This window comes from Zosterops lateralis (assembly GCF_965231275.1).
Source record: "Zosterops lateralis genome assembly, chromosome: 17".
In the NCBI taxonomy this organism is placed as follows: domain Eukaryota; kingdom Metazoa; phylum Chordata; class Aves; order Passeriformes; family Zosteropidae; genus Zosterops; species Zosterops lateralis.
Window position 1 is genome coordinate 8561338 of NC_139777.1, and position 19081 is coordinate 8580418.

The window sequence follows — 19081 nt, forward strand, 5'->3', positions numbered from 1 at the left end:
GCAAAAGCAGGTGTGAATTTTGAATGCAGCCCACCCTGGAAAAAGGACAGGCCCTCCACTGCACCACACACAAGACCCACCCTGAAGGCAGCGCCAAACCACGCAGCCTTGGCTGCCCCCCTCAGGCTCCCTGAGCTGTGAGCTCAGCGCAGCTCCCTCCTCTGCAGGGACCCCCTCAGTCCCTGCCCTCTGCCTGAGGCGGTCCCCCTGAGCAGCTGCTGCTGCCTGGGCCCCAGGGACACGCCGGGAGACTTAAAAGCTGACTCAGAGGTGCTCAGAAACGCACACTGCCAAGGGGAAGGCGTGGCCATATCATCGCCCTACCGTCCCCTCAGACAGGGACCGCCCTGACCTGCCACAACAGCCCAGCTTCTGAGAACCCTCCGGCCTGGGCAGCTGCAACCCCAAACCATCCCCTCGAGGTCACAGCTGTGTCCCAGAAACCGCGGCCCTCGGCTGAACGGAGCTGGCCGTTCCTCACGGCACAGAACCCTCCACCTCAGGGCTGGGCCCGCCTCACGGCCAGGCCTCGCCCCAGGGCTGGGTCTCCCTCAGCACCGAGCCCGCCTTGGGGCGCTGGGCCATGTCCCCACTCACCCGCTGTGCTTCGGGACGGTGTCGTGTCCCCTCCAGCCCTCAGGGCTCGTTCTCCCTCACGAAGCCTCCACACTTCATCCCCGGGGGCTGTGTCCTGCTGTCCCCTCAGGGCTGGCTGTCCCCTCAGGCTGGCTGTCCCCTCGGGCTCTGTGTCCCCTCAGGGCTGGCTGTCCCCTCAGGCCGGGTGTCCCCTCAGGCTCTGTGTCCCCTCAGGCCGGGTGTCCCCTCAGGCCGGGTGTCCCTCAGGCTCTGTGTCCCCTCAGGGCTGGCTGTCCCCTCAGGCTGGCTGTCCCCTCAGGCCGGGTGTCCCCTCAGGCTCTGTGTCCCCTCAGGCCGGGTGTCCCCTCAGGCCGGGTGTCCCTCAGGCTCTGTGTCCCCTCAGGTCGGGTGTCCCATCAGGGCTGGCTGTCCCTCAGGGCTGGGTGTCCCCTCAGGGCTGGCTGTCCCCTGAGGCATGGGTGTCCCCTCAGGCTCTGTGTCTCCTCAGGGCTGGCTGTCCCTCAGGCCGGGTGTCCCCTCAGGGATGGCTATCCCCTCAGGCTGGCTGTCCCCTCAGGGCCGGGTGTCCCTCAGGCTCTGTGTCCCCTCAGGCCGGGTGTCCCCTCAGGGATGGCTGTCCCCTGAGGCATGGGTGTCCCATCAGGCCGGGTGTCCCCTCAGGCCGGGCGTCCCCCAGGGCCTGGGCCGCCCCCCCCGCCCGTCACGCCGGGGCCCCGCCAGGGGGCGCCCCGGGGCCCTGCCCAGGCCCGGCACTCCCTTCCGAGGGCACGGCCCGGACACTCGGGAAAAGCTCTCCAAAACAGGAAAATCTCCCTAAAGAGAGGAAAAAATCCCCTTAAGGGAGGACAGCTCCTGTGTTGAAGAGCCCATGTAGAAGGACAAGCATGTAGAAAGGGAAAAAAAAAACCCAAAAGACCTATGTCCCAGCCCAGGATTGAGGTCCTTAGTCGGCAACACTGGCGAGCTTTACCTTGGTCCTATATTCCAGCTCTTGCACTAAAAATTTATTTTACAAATAAAAAATGTCACTTGAGATGTACAAGCATCTGAAGAAGAAATTAGATTTCTCTATTAGAAAGAAAGGGCATAATATAATGAACAGTACACAAATGTGCAGAGTGATGTATATACACTAAAAACAGCGCACGGCAAAACATTTGCAACAGACATGAAGTCTAACGTCTTTTATTACATTTTGTAGATTAAATATATCTTCAGTAGAGTCTCTTTTTAAAACACACAAAAGGAAAAAATACATTCTTCATGTACATATGAAATACTGACCATGTAGCAGGGACCATGTACAGTGCAAAGTATGAACACAGCTACACAGACATCACCACCTTGGATGATTATCAAGCTTTTTCTACAGTAAAATTGGAACAAGTTAACATCTCTGTTTCCAATGAGAAATCCATACTCTTCCTTTCCATGGCATTTTGTGCAATTATGCGGGAAAGGGCTTAATTTACTTTTTAAAGATATTACAAAATCCTTGCATTGCATGAAAAATTATTGAACTCCTCAAGCTTTACCAATTTCCCACATTCATAATCGTAATACAATTTTTATTGTGATTGCAACCCAACTCCGAAAATCCAGGGAAAAACAGTAAAATATATAACCTGGTATAGAGAAAGGAATGAATCAGAACTTGATTGTTGCAATGTCCAGGAAACATGTACCCAACATGTACACACACACACATAGGGTGGAAGATAGCAAGGTGTGACAGAGCATCTCCTGTTTGTCACAAGCTTGGAGTGAGGGCTCGGGGTTGCACGTTTCACTTGGGCAGTGGATCTCTAGTGTCTAGTAAGGGATGTCATTCTGGTAGTACTGGATCATGTCATATGTTCTACTCCTAGAGAAGAAAAGCAAAGCCAGAGGTAAGTAAAAGTTTAAAAAAACACTGCACCCATTGTCAAGAAACAGTCATCAGGATCCCACAGAGACAAAACACGGGTGAAGGAAATCAGCTGCTAATCAAAACTAGCCCTCCATTCTTTGAAGGCATTGTGAAGGCCCAGTTACTGTTATGGACGGCACAAAACATCCTGCTCTTGTTTAAAAAAGTATTTCCACACTTCTCAGTGCGGCAACAGCATCAGCAGCTTGGATCCTGTGTTTGGATAAGCCACAAGCACATCACATGGCATTTGCAGTTTGTTTTAGGAGAAGGAAATGCATAATGAATGAATCAAGATCATCAGGGCTGCATGGAGACAGTATTATGTGGAAATAAAAGTCATCTTAACTAAGGAGAATGATAATAATTAAAATAAAAGTGCAGGGGAAATAACAGCATTAGCAGCAGCATCTCTGATGAGTGACTGAGCAAACCTCAGTTTGTTAGAGATAACTCAATTATCCATGGAATTATTCAGGTCACCAGATTAACCATGCCACAGGTAGAAAAGCTCAAGCTTGTCAGAACTAAACTGATTCTGGCCATTCACACAGCAGTGTCACTGCCTTCAACCCCCCCAATATTAATTAATCTCAGATTCAGAGCAGGTGCACTAGCAAGCACTGCAACATCCATTCCTAGCGGGGCTGTATCTGAGCCAGTGAGTGGCACTGGTCTCAAGCTGACCCCATTTGGAACTACACAAGAGTTTGTAATAGACTCTCCAATATATCCCACAAACTCTGCATTATCTAGCATAATAAAACATGCATTTAAGATGTTTAATTATTGCATTTATTCTTTAGACTAACCAGCCTTGCTATTTGACCTTCCTGGACTTAAGTCTTCCTTCCCAGCACAAAAGAGAGGAGATGCAGCATATTCAGAAACAAAACTGCTATCCCTGCACTATCTGAATATCAAAGACTCAAAACTTTTTGACTGATAAAACTACTTTTCAGCCCTGCTCAAAGCCTGATGACCTTCCATTATCCATAGGGAGAAGACATGCATAGAAGCCAAACCTGTTGCTAAGGAAACAATTCTGGATGATCTTGATGATGAAAGTTGCAGCTTCCCTTTCAGTCACATTGGGGCTGAACCTGTGCCTATATGCAGAAAATCACATCAAATAAAAGAAAATTATTGAGGTTTCCTTTCAACATGGTACAAATGTGTCTTTGCACAAGCTCAGCCAGGTGTGATTTCACTTGCTGCAAGTACCTACTTCTTGTGAAACCAGAAGTTTTGGTTGGTACAAATGACATAACATTTCAATAAAAAACATTTTCCAGTTCACATATATTGCTGACTTACTTCAACAGCTTGATTGTCTGCCCTCGGAAACAGGGCAGCCCTGTATCCAACATCAATGTAACCAGTGAGACCACAGCATCCATGTAAGGCCTAGAGAAAGAAGAGGACAAAAAATGTCAGAGCACTCAAACTCCTGCAGCCTTAGCAGGTAAAGCAGACAACCTGAGGAGTTCAATGAGCTGGATCCCACCTTTTTCTGTAATTAAATCAACATAGATAATCCTCTCACATTTGCTGGTGAAGCGACACCATTGCTTGCAACCTGTCACTTTAATTAAATGTCACTCCTTTATGCTGGACTGTCAGATAGTCAGAATGCTGCAAGATGAAGTCTCAAGAAGGATTATGCAAAGTAATGCTTTAGGAAACAACATTTCTCTGGCATCAGAAAGATGAAGCAATGCACCAAAACAGTACAAAAGGCTGAAACCAGCAGCACCACAAGGACATACTATCTTTTAATCTTAATTACTCTATGTAATTCTTTCTTACATCAGCCCAGCTTCCCTTCTCCTTCCTGTCCTCTTGCTCAGAACATTTATTATCTACTAAGCTATTACTCTGCTGCTTGAGTGACACATTTGCTTTGCCACAAGAACTTTGTCCAGACTGTTTCCCCTCAAGGAACCAAAATGATCTTGACTCCAAGACAGTAGTTTCTGATTGTATTAACAGTGCACTAAATTGTGTGAGGAAATGTGTGAAACATCACATTTATAAAGTGAATATATAAAATTTTAAAATATAAGATAAAGACAGAAAAAATACCACAGAGATAAGCTGTAAAATAGAAGGATTATTGCATTGTGTCAAAGTTTGCAAGTTGTACCATGACAGTCAACAGGCTCAGACTCACTACAAATCAATATTTGTTACTATTTATCTTCTCATCTGGCTTTGGGCATGCAAGAACTTCCACTCTGAGCAGCTAAGAACACCTTACCTGACTGCCAGATAGCCTCTGACACACATCTCCATAAACCATTTGAATGGTGTTGCCTCCATCTTCCCTCCCATTATCATCACCATCTCATCAGTCAGTTTAATGTCAGGCTCCCAACCCAGGTTTCCACCAGGTGAGCTTTCAAACATGAATCCAAAATCTGTGCATAAAAGATAAACTGCCTCATAAACTTTATATAGAAGCAAGAGAGGTGGATTGCATGTATTAATGTAAACATTTTAACTCCAACTGGAAAAAAGCTTTGGCAAAATCTAAGAATACCAACAAAAGCATCATCACCATGACATGAGGAAAGATATAAGAATGATGGTATCAAATGAACTGCTGAAATATTTGTGCAGTTCCAGAAAAGCAAAGCTAAAGCAGAGGTTACAGCCTCACACAGTTATATAAATGTACTTGTCAAGTTTAATTCATACCCTCGCAGTGAGGAAAGGAATCCAAAGACACATTTCTATAATTATACACAGGCACACATGGATCCATGCATGAGTACATCAACATGTGTCATCCATAGATATGTGTGTATGTACTTTCCTGAACCTGACAAAACCTGCAGAGCTAAATTTACACAGGAGCAGCCAACACAAACACACAACACTTAAAAGGCATGAAAACCTTCCATGTACGTTTACAGTGAAATCAGTATACAGATGGATCTCTAAGGGGAAATGGCTTATCTGTTATCAGCAATACTTAAGAGCAGAAAGCAAAGGTAGTAACTGACATTCAGAGGTGCATATGACTGACCAATATGGATGATGTGTCCCTGTTTGTCCAGCATGATGTTGCCATTGTGCCTGTCTTTAATCTGGAGCAGGAACAGGAGCAGACTATAGGCAGCCATACTGCGGATGAAATTATAGCGAGCCTGTACAAACAACAAGTTAAAACAAATCAGAACAACTTACAGAATTTAATAACTTTCCATCAGGAGATGAGACAGATGAACAAAGCTTTTTTCTTTTTTTCCATTCATGATTAGTTTGAAGCGATGTCCATTGACATTCTCCATATATGTATAGCTGCAATTACTTCAATTACTTCTTTAACTCACTAGTAGCTAAAAATGGATTATCAGCATCAGGAACTACATACAGCATTATAGTCATTATGCAATTATTTGCCATTATTTCTTATAGGTAGGATGTCTCTCAGTTGATATTTTGCTGTGCTTGCCCACTGATATTTTACCTTCTGGAATGCAAGGGTAGACTCATCTCCATATTGCCTTGTAAAATAATCATACATCCCAAAGTCTGTCTGCCTGCCCAGCTGGTCACGAGATGTGCAGTCAGGAATGCACTCAATAACACCACACTGGAGGGGAAGAAGAGGAACAGGTTTGTAAAGCATGCTCCCAAATATATCATGTTCATGGCACTTGGCAGTCATAGGTTCTCTGGGAAATATGGGGAAGCCTATAGATCACCAAATACAGAATTTCTAGTTTATTCATTAAAAAAAAGTATATCCTCTCTTTCAGGATTTCCATGCAACTAAGACAAGCTCTGTGACTTTCCACTGCTTTGCACAATGTAGTCCCAGAAACCAAACAATGTTTGCAAGCAGCAAAATTTCAGAGCCAAAAGCCTTAGAAAAGCAGGAGAGGAAAGACTCTTTCATTTGCTGGTACTTCAAATATTTGGCATATGTGATGTAGGCAGTTACTTCCTTATAGCATGGAATTTTTATGTGTGCTGGAAGAAAGTATTTTTTAATTGGGAATGATTTTCTACAGCACTACAGTTACTTGCCCACTTACCCCAGGAGCTGTGGCCACCACTCTGTATGGAAACACAAAAAGATCCAGGCCAACCAGCTGAAATATGTTCTTGAAGAGATCAATGATTTGTAAAGCTAACATGTCCTGTCAGAAAAGAAAAAAATTGCACAAACATTACAGGGGTTACAGGTCATAAACCAGATTATAAACATGCTCTGAAGAACTCTGAAGTGAGCATTAAGTTAAGCAGGTGTGCAGACATGTGGTTGTGCAGGCACTATGGGGGAAATGAAAAGGGGAATTGATAAATGCTGTGTGAGTGGGCAGCAAGCAACACTGATGATTTAACTGCTCACCTAAGAATGAACTGCCTATCACCCTTTGATAAAAGGGCTATTAATAACTCCAGGGATAATAACCAGCATTCCCTCTTAATCAATCAAACTTCAATGTACAAGATCCTGCCTCAGGAATTACCACTGTATTACCAATAGCTCAACTGAAAAATAAATTCTGTAAAAAAAATTTTAAGGCTTGATAAACCTATCTTGACAGAATGGCCTTTATTTCCAAACCAGAATTTCTCTCGGGGTACAACACAGTTCTCCCTCTCAGTCCATAACTAGCGGAGATTACCAAAGTTCCAAAGAAAAATATTTCTATATTAAAATTATTTTCTTATGCATTATCCCTAGAAATCTGCCTCCTCTAAGTGCAATGCCCAAGAGCTCTGTACCTGTCTGCAGTCATCGCCCACTTTAAAGATGGCTGCCTGCCAGCAGGTGTTCTCACTGTCCTCATCCTCCTCTGCATTTTCATCGATGGAGTTAGAGCCACAACGCAGACCTGCAACAAGAGAACCAAGCAAAACCCAGACATGGGCTTTAATTAGTAACTTTCTATCAGGACAAGCCCTCTGCACTCAAACCCACAGCATTTTACTGCAGGTGCACCATAGATATCTCTGCTTTATGAGGTAATTATCATAAGGCAATTTGTCTACTGGAATTAGAACATCTCAAACCATTGTTCCTGATTTACCTGATAAATGCCTGCATTGCACTGAGCTAGTCGGCTGGAGACTCACACAAAATGTCATGTGAGAGAAAAACTGCCAAAACCCGGATTTTGCTACTGACTAAAAACCCAGAAAAGGCCAATGATTTCTGTTTTGGTCTAAAGTAACTGTTTTAATTTCTTCAAGAACTCAAGCATGTGGCTTGCTTCTTGGGACTTTAAAAAATATTTAAGTTTTCAGAATTTCATTCTCTCTTCCTTTGATCCAGTTTAATTTCTCAGCTGAACCATGGCAGATAAAGTTCAAAACAGAAACAATTTTTCTGCAGTGGTACAGGTCACTAAAAGCAGGCAGTTTTAACAGAATTGCTGTCTGTTCATTAGTAGTATCAATTATTAAGTTGCAGTTACTAACCTTCTTTTTCAAGCTCACTGACTCCGCATCGTTTCACTTTAAATTTGGCCAGATAGGGTGCTTTTGCTGCACTAAATTACAGTAGAAACAAAGATGACGATGAGTGCAATTAGCCAAACAAAAATTAATCAAAAAATACTTGCATGTCATTAATTAACAAGCATATATATTTATAAAATAAAATAAATATAACGAGAGCATTGTACCTCTGCATAGGAGTTCCTGACTTGTAATCAATATCCAGAACAATTGCTTCAGGATTGCTGGGCAAGTAACAGCCTGCAAAACGAGCAGACAGCTGAGAACAAATCCATTGGTTAGTGAGACCATGCAAGTTTGACAGTAACTGATGTCGGTGTCTACAATTTCACTGCATAGTTTTGAATTAATGTTAGAGAGAAATTGGAGATTAATGTGTGAGCCATGAAGGATGTGGCATCCTTTGCATTAGTGACAGATTCCCAGAAACTAATAAAATACAGTTTTGAGCTCAGACTGCAGAACCTGTACCACAGAAAGGTACAGACAGGACATCTCTTACAACAGTCCTGAATTAGATGTGGCAGCAGCCCCAGTGCACTGGGCAGTGCCCTCAGCCACCAACACATGGTACAAGGTTTTAGGTCTGTCAGAGGTCAGGAAAAGCTTTCATCAAACTCCATTTAAAAGAGAAGATTCAGGCTGGGAAAATATATGTTCAAGATTTGAAAGGACCCTCAGATATTGACATTTCAAGGGAATGCCTGATGGGAGAAAGGGGAGAATGAAAGGAACTGGACATGCTTCATTATTGAGATAACAAAACTTCTCAAGAACACCACATCTTTTTAAAAAAGGAGGTAGAAAGCAGAAGAGTTTATTTATCCTTCCTCTTCAGACATACACTGGTACTTCTATCCACAATATGCATTATCTAACTTGCTTCTGGGTAAGTTTTGATGCACCATGTAGAAAATATTGGATGGGCAAAAGTATTTGAATTTTTTTCAAGAGAGAAACAACCAAACAAGAACAGTCACCAGCACCAAAACTGAAATCTCTACAAGATGCCACTCGTAAGGATTTCAAGATTTGCTTGCAGAAAATAAATAATCATGTTGAAAGCAAAAGCCCACAATTTTATTTGACTAAATCACATCTTACCAGGCTGCACTTTCACCTCAGACAAAGCACTCAAACAAGCTTTTTTTCTTTCATCTCCTTTAGGGAATGGCCTGGAAAGACGAATTATCTTTTAAGTATCTGCATATTATATATTACTTTACACACTAGCCTCAAATTTGTTTCAAACTTATACAAACAGAGCACAATTTCTGAAGTACAATACTTACTTGATAATGGCTGAAACATTGGTGATTTTATTAAAGAAATCAAACTCCCTTTGGTAGAACTCCTTGGCTGGGCCAGACAATGAGCCAGTTATCTCCTCCACTAACTGCTCCAGAAGTTCCCCAATGTCAGCTGCAAGTGAAAAAAAGGAAGCATCTGTGTCAGAAGCTTATTTCAGAAAGTAAAATGATATGTGTGATGGAAATAAGCACCTTTGGATAGTATTAAGAAAAAGATACTGAGGGAAGCAGCACCCTGTCTCATTTGATAAACTCTGTCAGGCACTGATGCAGAATGGGCCCTACCTCTATAAATTAAAGAGAATTTCCCAGTAAAAGGATTCTTCTTGACAAGTGAGAAGCAGGAAGAAGATTTAGTCTGGACTGGGAAAAGGAAAGGAGTCAAGTCAGATTATATTTTCAAGTACTCACGATCTTTTTGATGCCCTTCTTCATCCATGAAGATGTTAGTTTTCATGTTCCAGATGAACTGGTGAGCCAAGAGCTGAGATTTGGAAGCTGCCCACAGGATGTATTCCCTAACGTAACCCATCTGCAAACCAGTAAGGATCAAAGTTCATTACAACTCTCAGACTCAATATTACTGTTTCTAACAGCTATTCTTCAAACCCAGAAAGTGTTAAATGGATGGAAAGAAGACCTCTGCACTCTCACTCACTTTGCTACAAAGACAGGTTTTTTAGCATGAATGACAGTGTACTTTAAAAGGTAGTGAACTGATCTTAAACTGTTCTACTCTTATTCTAATCAGCCTTTCCCCACCTCTAGGCCATTTTCCATCTGTTCTTTTGGATTTCAAATCTCTTTGAGCTCGGAGCATCTTCTAGTATGTGTACAAAGCACAGTGTAGCAGGGACACTGGTCTTCCCTGGCATCACTATGTGCTCCTGTAATACCAGGAATATACAGTGTGAGAGGGACTGTACAGTTGGGTGGCAAGAACCACATGTGCTGGCACAGTTCCACTGAAATTCTGGAAATTAAGAAGACACTTATAAAGTTGAAGTGTCCAAGAAAATCATACTCCTTCCAGCAGCTGCATCCCCTTTCCTCTACGTGCAACTACTTTTGTAGTCTATAGGTGTTCCTAGAGGTGTTTGACTGATATTAACAGACAGGTGTCTGACGTTGGTGCTCTGCGTTGCAGATTTCTCGAAGAATAACTACAATCAGTCACCTGCACTATGGGATGGGAGTTAAAGCGCTTGTCTGAAAGCCAGAGTTCACTGCCTCACTGGCAGGGAAAATGATCTCACATCAATGAACTCTGAATTTGGTTGTCAAGCTTTACTTTGGCTTCTGCAAGATGAAGCTGAGATTTGATTTCATACATATGAAATAAGCACAAGACACTTTTGGATGTCCTCTTTGGTTAACTCCCCAACAAAATTATTAAGGGCAATGATTTAATTTCATAACTGGTTGTCTCATGCAGCCCTCCAAAAGCTTTGTTCAGAGTCCTCACCTGAGGCTTCCTCCCGTAACAAAATCTCTTTCCTGACAGATGAGCTATATAGCCTTTCTCAAGTTTATCTGTTTATAAAAGAGGTGTATCCAAAGCCAGCCAGCCTCTAGAGACAATAATTTTTCTTCTATGTATTAGATATAGGATAATAATAAGCAGCATTAGATTACACTTAATTTTTAACAGTGCACTAAATTGTGCAAGGAATTGTGTGATTTTTGTTTTCTTTACTACTTTAAATCTAAAAGCTGCATTAAAAACCTGTTTTCTTCACATGCAGCTAATTCATAATCTCACCTTGTCATACCGCAGTGCCTGAACAATCTGTGGAATGTAGAATAAAATGGCATCCTGAAAGAGAAGGGATGGCGAGGTTTTACTGTTTTCTTTTAGTAGTCAGAAGGGAAGATGAGTCACATACACAGAGAGAAGCTCCTTTCAGTTAGGTGATAAACAAAATCCCACTGCCTCTTTATTTTAAATTTTGTATTCAACTCTCTCAAATCAAAGTATTATTCTGTTTAGTTACTCCCTTCAAAAATATAATTAATAATCATGTACTTCACAGTCCTAATAGAAGTCTGACAAGTGCTAAAAACCAGCATTCTGCTGTCTTAGAAGAAACAAGTTTGTCATTGAGAGAAGAGGCAAAAGAGATGATTTGAGAGGGGCAGCCTGAAGAATTCAGCTTAGTGTCATTTACAACAAAGCTGCAAATACATGAACCAGTTTTACATGGGACAATCAACTTCAAGTTTCCATCCCACTCTGTGCACATTCTGCAGCGTGCTGTGCCCATTTAGCACATGTCTCTCCATGGCATTAAAATGAAACCTGTGGCCACAATAACCAGGGCCATAACTTCCCCTGGAGTGTTAAAGGCTTTCTTGGAACTCTTCTTACCGGAGGGAAAGACCGCAGGACTTTAACTCCGTACTGGGCTGTCAGAGGGTGAGGTGGATACATGCTGGAGAAGTAGGACAGGCCAGTTGGTGGATCTGTGGGTGCCCAGCACAGAACATGGCTGAGCTCAGGTGCATCAGCATCAATTGTGTGCCAGGTAACCAGGTACTGAAAGAGCAGGTCAGACACATTAGGGGTTTGTAGCACCTGCTGATGTGCAGGTACTACACATCAGACAGTAATGTTGGCATCTCATTCCCTCCAGCAGGGCAAGTGAAACATGGAACTTCTTTTTAAACAAAACTATGGCTGCTTTATCTAATGCATTTTTTCCATGGAAACCTAGCTGTTGGATTCACCTCCCAGAACACCAAATGAAGTTACTAAAAGCATAATCCAGGAGTTCTTGCACAAGTAGAAAGAAGAAAGGATGAGTCATTTTGAAAGGATCAAAAAAGGTTCAATTTTCCTGCCATCTATTTTACAGACGATGTATAGAATGTAAAATGTATAGCTCTGACAAGACTGCCCCTCGCAGGACTAAAGTGCTTCACTGCAGATCAGCATGATGAGCCTTTTTCACTTCCAGACCTTGGCCTCTGATACACAGAAAAGGTTATGCTTGAAATAACTTCAGCAGCAGCACTCGTCATAGCTTGGTCCACGGATCTTTTCACTTATTATGCTAAAGGAACAGAAATGGTGGCTGTACTGCAAATGATGACTTTTTGAGCTATTTGGCATACAGTGAGAATACCTAGAAGCAAAATGTATCATTAGCTAACTGGCTATCTCCTCTCACTGCTGTGATTCTCCCCTCAGCACCCTCTTTCCACAGCTGTGCTGTCATTCTCTCCTACCAGAGATATGGGTAGTACTAGAACATGCACTGTGGTAAGTCAAGACTATTTTCCAACATATCTGAATGAAATGGGCCTCATGGGGCCCTGGAACAGTAAAAATATTCACAGGTACCTTTATTGCCTCAGGAACATCACTAACAGCTCCCGGGTCCAACCGGACCAGACGGGTCACTTCTGTTCCAATAGCTTCAGTGTTCTTAAACCTAAGTATAACCAGGAACACAGTAACATTATTAGAAAACTTTGATGGCTTCTTCTATTCATGTGAAGATGAGGACAGCAGAAGGCAGAAAACTATATATATGCTCAATAAACAAAAAGTCCAACTATGAAATAACATGCACCAATACGCTGTGGAAGGAAGATTCTGAAACAAACCTGTCCTCATCCAGTGCTTTTGTATAAACCAGTTGTATTTCAGCCCACTTCCACTAGTGGATTCTTGGCTGAAATATTCTGTCTGGGATTCTACAGCAACCAGAGTACAGAACTCTACTTGGCAAGAACTATCACTGTCGTAAGGGGGAAAGAATTTCCTTTTCCTTCTGGAGCCAACTATGCTAATTCTCCTGTAATACTAAAGTGCAAGCCAAATATCTAGCTAAAACACTGCTTTCCAAGATACTTTTAGCACTGCTTAAATTCTATACTTGCTAATGGGCTGAATGCTATTAAAAAACAAACCTGATTACTTCTGAATCAAACACTGTCTAAGTGTTGGCAAAGAACAGATGGTAGGAAAGGCAGTTGGACTTCATTAGTGACTGAGCCAAATGAGTCTATTAAGTAATCTAGTTCTTTTCCAAGGTCTCAAACAGTTGTGACAGTATGCAGAAGGCTGCAACCCAGCAGCAAGTGTTATCAGTACTTACTGTAAATACTCGCTCAACTTCTAAGGCAGCAGTAATTTCATCTGTTGTTTCTTTGGAAATATCTCACCTGGTAGGCAGCTGCACAGCAAGATGAGGAGAAATGCTCCAAGCCAGATTCACATTATCCTTCCACTGCTTCTCACTAAGACTGATGTATTTAGACCTCCAGTTTGCTACACTGCTCTCTCCAGTCTGATCCAACTCTAGCTCAGGGGAAGACAGTGGATTGTACCATGTGATCAAGCGTTCGATCTCAGTAGCCTGAGGGAAACAGGGAATAAAAGGGTTTTCTGGAAGAAACAAAACACTCCCGATCTCATACTTTAGTTTATATATCTTGCAACAGTAAGAGGGTCTTACAAATTCATGCAGTTTGCCATCTTTCTGATGACTCACCAGCAATGAGAGCAGTAACGTCCTGCGCTTCATGTAGTACTTGTGCAGCTGTGTCCCCCTGTTTGTCTTCTTGGACATCCCTGGAGAAAAGGATTAAAACGTTTTCAGTGGCTTTTGTTCAGCAGGTTAAACTGTACTTTCAAACTGTCCACACCTGGAAACATGAACACAGAGGAACTGAATAACCACAGGACACCTGTAACTTAGATCAGAGTGGTGGCAGGAAGTCAGCACTGCAGCCACTCATCATGCAAGTGTTCTTTGAATATATGGAGTACAACAGGCTACAGAGATAATGTAGCCAGCAGTGCATTCACTTTAGGAGCACGACAGTCTACTAAAAAGAAAGAGCATGTAGCTTTAAAACTGTACAAAAACACAGTCCACAATCTAACATCACTCTGCTGTCCCCAGAAAAGCACTAGGGGCATGTTTCCATGAGGCAAAAAATTTCCTTAGAGGATTTCACTACATCTTGACCTCTTTCAGTCTTATTTCTCCTGCACAACAGAATTGAACAGTCTGTCAAAAAAACTCAGGTGATTTCAGAACTTTCCTGCTTGTTACCAGTCAAATCTTCTCTTTCTTTGTTTTCCAGAGTTTGGCACAGGTAATTTAATACCCTGCCAGAATATGAGCCTGATGTTTAAGGTAAATATTGACTTTAAATATCTGCACATAAACTATGCTGTAAAATTGTCTGTAATGAGCTGGTTACAATCAAAAAAGTACCTGATTTTTTAGATATGGTTGACATGCCACTGGACAAAGGGTAAGTATTTATCCATCCTTGTGTAGCCTGTTGCCGAGATCCAACATTGATATCCAGGTTGCTCCTGGTGTCTTGATTATCTAAGAACAGAGCACAGATCTGATGTAGAATCCAATTAAAGAAATCAGACACTTTTAAAACAGCACCTAAAGGAACTCACCAGGTGGCACAAGTTGGCTGGCAGTCAGATACTTCTTATCTGAGAACATTGCTGTCCAAAACTTGATCAATATGCTGATATCCTCACGGAGCCTCTTTTCCCCTTGTGTAGGGAACTTCGAAGGACAACTTGAAGAAAGCACATAAATAATGTGATGTTGAAGGCATTAGGGGGAAAAATACTTCCAGGAGTCAAAAATCCTCACCAATCTAACCTTACTGTATTTTTTATTCTGACTGAAATCTACAAGGATGAGACCACACATCACTACGTTTTATCCTCATGGCTTTATTATGTCTGACTGAAGAGCACTTCCAACTATAACTGCAAATTAAGGCAACAGTCTGTCAGCATCCTGGATTCATTTGAAAGTTAATATTAGGACTGACTGACCTCCTCACATTCAGACATTCCTATCAATTAAATTTTCTTTTGTGCCTGTGTCAAATGTTGAAATAATCAGATTCAGTGTGACTGTATTTTGAAAACAATGAAACCGTGTTTCAGCCACACACACACTAACAGTTCTTTAAACCTTATAAATCTAGATATAACTTTGAGCACTGAATAAACTTCAAAATAAGGAAAAAAGGGAAAAAGAACAGAAACATTCCTGCTTTTTAAATCACACATAAAATCTGAAACTAATATCTAAGCCTCTTTGAGATAATTTATGAACCATACTAAAGCACAAGACAAATTTCCATTGAAGTGGAGAAAAAAGGAAAGGAAGAAAAATCACTAGAAGAGAAAGACAGCTGCTGCTTTGAAGTATCACTAAAGGTTCAGGAAGAACACAAACACATTTTCACTGAGTTGTTTTAAACAAGAGTACCTGAAATAATCAAAGGCAGTTGAATAAATCTTTTCTCTCAAAACGTTTCTGATAGTTGCATTTGGAACCACATCAGCATGCAGCAAAGACAAACCCAGGGTCAGCAACCTAAGTAGCAAAATAGAGAATGGAAATGTTGGCTCTCACAAAATGGTGACCAATACATCACGATGCAAACCACAACTACAGCTGTAACTGCAGCCTGAGAAGTGTCTGCTAGAGAGCTCTTGGCAACCTGTTCACATTATCATCAGTCTGTTTCAAAGCTGTGACTGCTGAAGCACAGAAAATGAAAGCCTTCAAGTCACAAAAGGTGAAAATAACTGATGAAGCAAAGACTAGACTCATTACTAGATCCATGATGTGGGCAATTCATTATATGAAATCATCCCATGAAGTTTCCTGAAACACCAAAAATTACTTTCAAGCTGAAGTGATCAACTTCTGCTTTGAAAACAGAGCTCAGACTGCATCACTGCAGGCTTTTGAAGCCATTCTCAGCATCTGAAGCCAAGGACAAGTTAAAGATGTTGTGTGTAGTTGTTTTCTTCCATCTCCCTATAATCTTATTTCTGTGATTCCAGAAGGAAAGACCCCAAAGCACTCACTTAAATCGGGGCCCAATGGCTGCCACGTGCCGGTTCAAGCTGCCTTTGGCCCCGCCGATGTTCAGGGACAGGGACCGCTGGAGCAGGCTGGAGAAGATCTCGATTTGGTCAGAACTGCAGTATTTGGCTATTTCAAACCTCTGCACCAAAAACTGAGAAAAAGAGACAGACATACCATGCCTCCTTGGACCTTTTTGAATTTCAAACCCCACCCCCAGACTCCTCTGTTTCAAAATACCTTTCTTCCCCATCAATGACTATGCTCATCTAAACAGTCTCTCCTGGCTGAGAGCACATGACTCCAGTCCTTTCCCAAATCACAGCAACAGGAAACACAGACTGCCATAGGTGGGACATGCAGAAGAAATACACACCTCTATCCAGATGTAATGTGGGGTCACCTCTGGTGGACAGGGCTTTGGCTGGCTCTCCTCTGAGGCTGCCAATGGATCTGCTTCTTTCTGCTCTGCAGAGAACAGCCCAACTTTCTGCTCCACTGTCATCTGCCAGGCTCCTGCCATTTCCCGCATGAACTGCAAACAGGAAGGTGACAGTGCTTCTTGTTTCAAGAGCATCTTCCTATTTGGAAAGCACAATCTTTGCCCACAGCACACACAAGAACCTACTACATCAATGAAAATTCACTGCAGTGCTGACAGAGAGGCAGAGACAAGTCTATATATCCCGCTTAAAAGAAAATGTTTTTTCCACATCCTAAATTACAGAAGGAAGAGAGACTCCCCTAGAATCTCAGCTAGTAACAGAAAGACTAAAGGCAGCAGCAGCAGACAGGTACTGTATTCTGTTGAGACTGAACTGTTAGATCACCCCATGCCATTCATCCTCCTGCTCTACTAAAGGCTGCTGCCTCCCACACGAGCCCAGCAGAGACAAGCACATGCCAGGTTCTTGTGACCTGGAGAACACCAAGCACACCCTGACTGATCAAGCACACCATAAAGATGGCACATAATTCAGTTTTGCTGATCCAACTCTCAGGAGCAGCATCCTCTGTAGTAGGGGTGGGCAGAGCAACCAAGGGTGCTTCTCTGTTCTCCTCTACCAGATACAAAGATATTTTCCCAAATACTCAAAGAAAAAAAATGAAACTGATGCTTAGGAAGTTAACCACTGAAACCTGCACATAAACTCAACTAAGTAAATTCAGATGGATTATTATCTCCAGCAAGTGAAACACTTGGTGCTCCCTAACAAAGCAATTACCAGAGGCAGCCTTCTCAGCTCTGTGGACTGTCACTACACCACAGTGAGTTGCTTTATTACTATTTACATTGATCCCCATCTCACAAAATACAACTGTTTTAGCCTGTTACAGGATGAGGACATTTGCAAGCCTATGTTTTTATGTAATGGTGCAATACCAGATACCAGAAGCTGATTAATAAGCAGGGCCACTGATTTATCTTTGTTTTAAAACACCATTCTATAGTTTGTGATAGTATAGAGTCAATTCATTAACACCTCAGGCATCTCATCAGCAAAGTAAATTCTACAGCTGGGATTCTAACAGGTTTCTTTTGCTGTAACATTTATGCAGTTGGGAAGGGTCTGTTTCCCACAGTCCACCTCATGGGGGTGCACAGACTTCCAACAATACAGGAACAGAGACTTCCTGGCAGGCTAAAGTGATTAACAGTGCATTTAAACATCCTTGACACAGATTCACAGTTATCTGTGAATCTCTCAAAATCTTCTCTCTTCCCCCTTGCAGGGGCAGAGAATGAGCAGTTAAATCACTTCCTACCGGCACTTCTATTCCATTCTTGGCGGCAAGCAGCCACTCCCAGCAAGCAATTGCTGTTTCCATGCCATGTTCATTGAACATTCGCAGGGGTCCCCAACACAGATGATGGAGGAGCTGGGGATCACAGTCTGAAAACAAACATTCACTCAGATTTCTCCAAAGAACAACTGCTTTCCACATCAGCATGCAATTGGTGTGCACCATAGGTAATAATCAGTTCCTAATAATAAATAGCTGCTGGTTTAAGGAGGCTTTTCTTCAATATAAGCTTAATGGAAAAAACTCAAAACACAGTTTTGCTGCAAGTTGATGTATACAGGGTTGGTGTATGGATAGTTTTTGTAGTTTATTATTCTTGGCATTCACCGTCAGAAAGCAGAATTCCATTTGGTTTTAATTACCTTTGCTGCTTATTAGCAGTGCAGTCAACTTAAACATGGCCTGGGTGTAGAATTCAGTATTGCTTGATTCAAGAGCAGCATTCAGCTCTTTGACCATAAGTTTATTCAGGTCAGATGTTCGTCCTGTGGCATTTGAGAACTGAATCATTCCAGAAACCTGTAAAATTTAGGGGGGTTTTCAACAGAGAACAGTATTTTTAGGAATCCAGTTAAGTATTGGTCATGTGCTGATTAGGGAGCTCCAGAAACACAGACATCTTTTGTTACTACTTTACCAAATCTTTAGCTTTATCTGCAATCTAATCTTTAGCTTTATCTAATCTTTAGCTTTATCTGCAAGACTAACAGTAAAATGATCTATTGAATAACCTAGGAAAATGATACTCTTTATCCTGAAGGGAATTAAAGGCTATGTTTCATGTGACATAAACCCATACACCAGTATAGGTTAGAAGGACATTATCCCCTGAGTAGTGATGCCAGAACTCTGGACACCCCACACTCATGAGAAATCCTGTACTCACCTCTCCTGCATAACGGTTACGCAAGTTAAGAGAAGCCATGAAGTTGGAGTAGTCCTTCTTCACACAAGTTGGTCTTTCAGTTAGCTGGGTTGCCTATGGCCAGACCATAACAAGCTGTTTATACTGTTCATATCAAACCATTTGTCTCTTCATCTTTTTATTACTTCACATATGTTTTAAATTTCCTTATGCTTATAATCGGAGTAGTATCAAGACTGTTACA

The 19081-nt window shown here is 42.1% G+C and overlaps 1 protein-coding gene across 1 annotated transcript in view; it reads right to left on the minus strand.

The window, feature by feature from the left end:
• Positions 1–1667: 1667 nt before the first annotated feature.
• The window catches only part of PI4KA (phosphatidylinositol 4-kinase alpha), a gene marked incomplete at its 5' end in the record, with an annotated part of 55383 nt that continues 37969 nt past the window's right edge, over positions 1668–19081 (minus strand). The window contains 26 exons of the mRNA XM_083874272.1: positions 1668–2461; positions 3532–3615; positions 3824–3913; positions 4767–4926; positions 5538–5658; positions 5982–6107; positions 6553–6657; positions 7250–7359; positions 7946–8016; positions 8152–8224; positions 9089–9159; positions 9277–9406; positions 9706–9826; positions 11057–11110; positions 11663–11830; positions 12638–12728; positions 13465–13658; positions 13794–13873; positions 14526–14645; positions 14726–14853; positions 15561–15668; positions 16169–16320; positions 16543–16701; positions 17934–18061; positions 18335–18491; positions 18859–18951. Of these exons, the coding sequence (XP_083730398.1) occupies positions 2410–2461; positions 3532–3615; positions 3824–3913; positions 4767–4926; positions 5538–5658; positions 5982–6107; positions 6553–6657; positions 7250–7359; positions 7946–8016; positions 8152–8224; positions 9089–9159; positions 9277–9406; positions 9706–9826; positions 11057–11110; positions 11663–11830; positions 12638–12728; positions 13465–13658; positions 13794–13873; positions 14526–14645; positions 14726–14853; positions 15561–15668; positions 16169–16320; positions 16543–16701; positions 17934–18061; positions 18335–18491; positions 18859–18951 (2946 nt within the window). The 3' untranslated portion in view covers positions 1668–2409. The remainder of the gene's footprint in view (positions 2462–3531; positions 3616–3823; positions 3914–4766; positions 4927–5537; positions 5659–5981; positions 6108–6552; positions 6658–7249; positions 7360–7945; positions 8017–8151; positions 8225–9088; positions 9160–9276; positions 9407–9705; positions 9827–11056; positions 11111–11662; positions 11831–12637; positions 12729–13464; positions 13659–13793; positions 13874–14525; positions 14646–14725; positions 14854–15560; positions 15669–16168; positions 16321–16542; positions 16702–17933; positions 18062–18334; positions 18492–18858; positions 18952–19081) is intronic.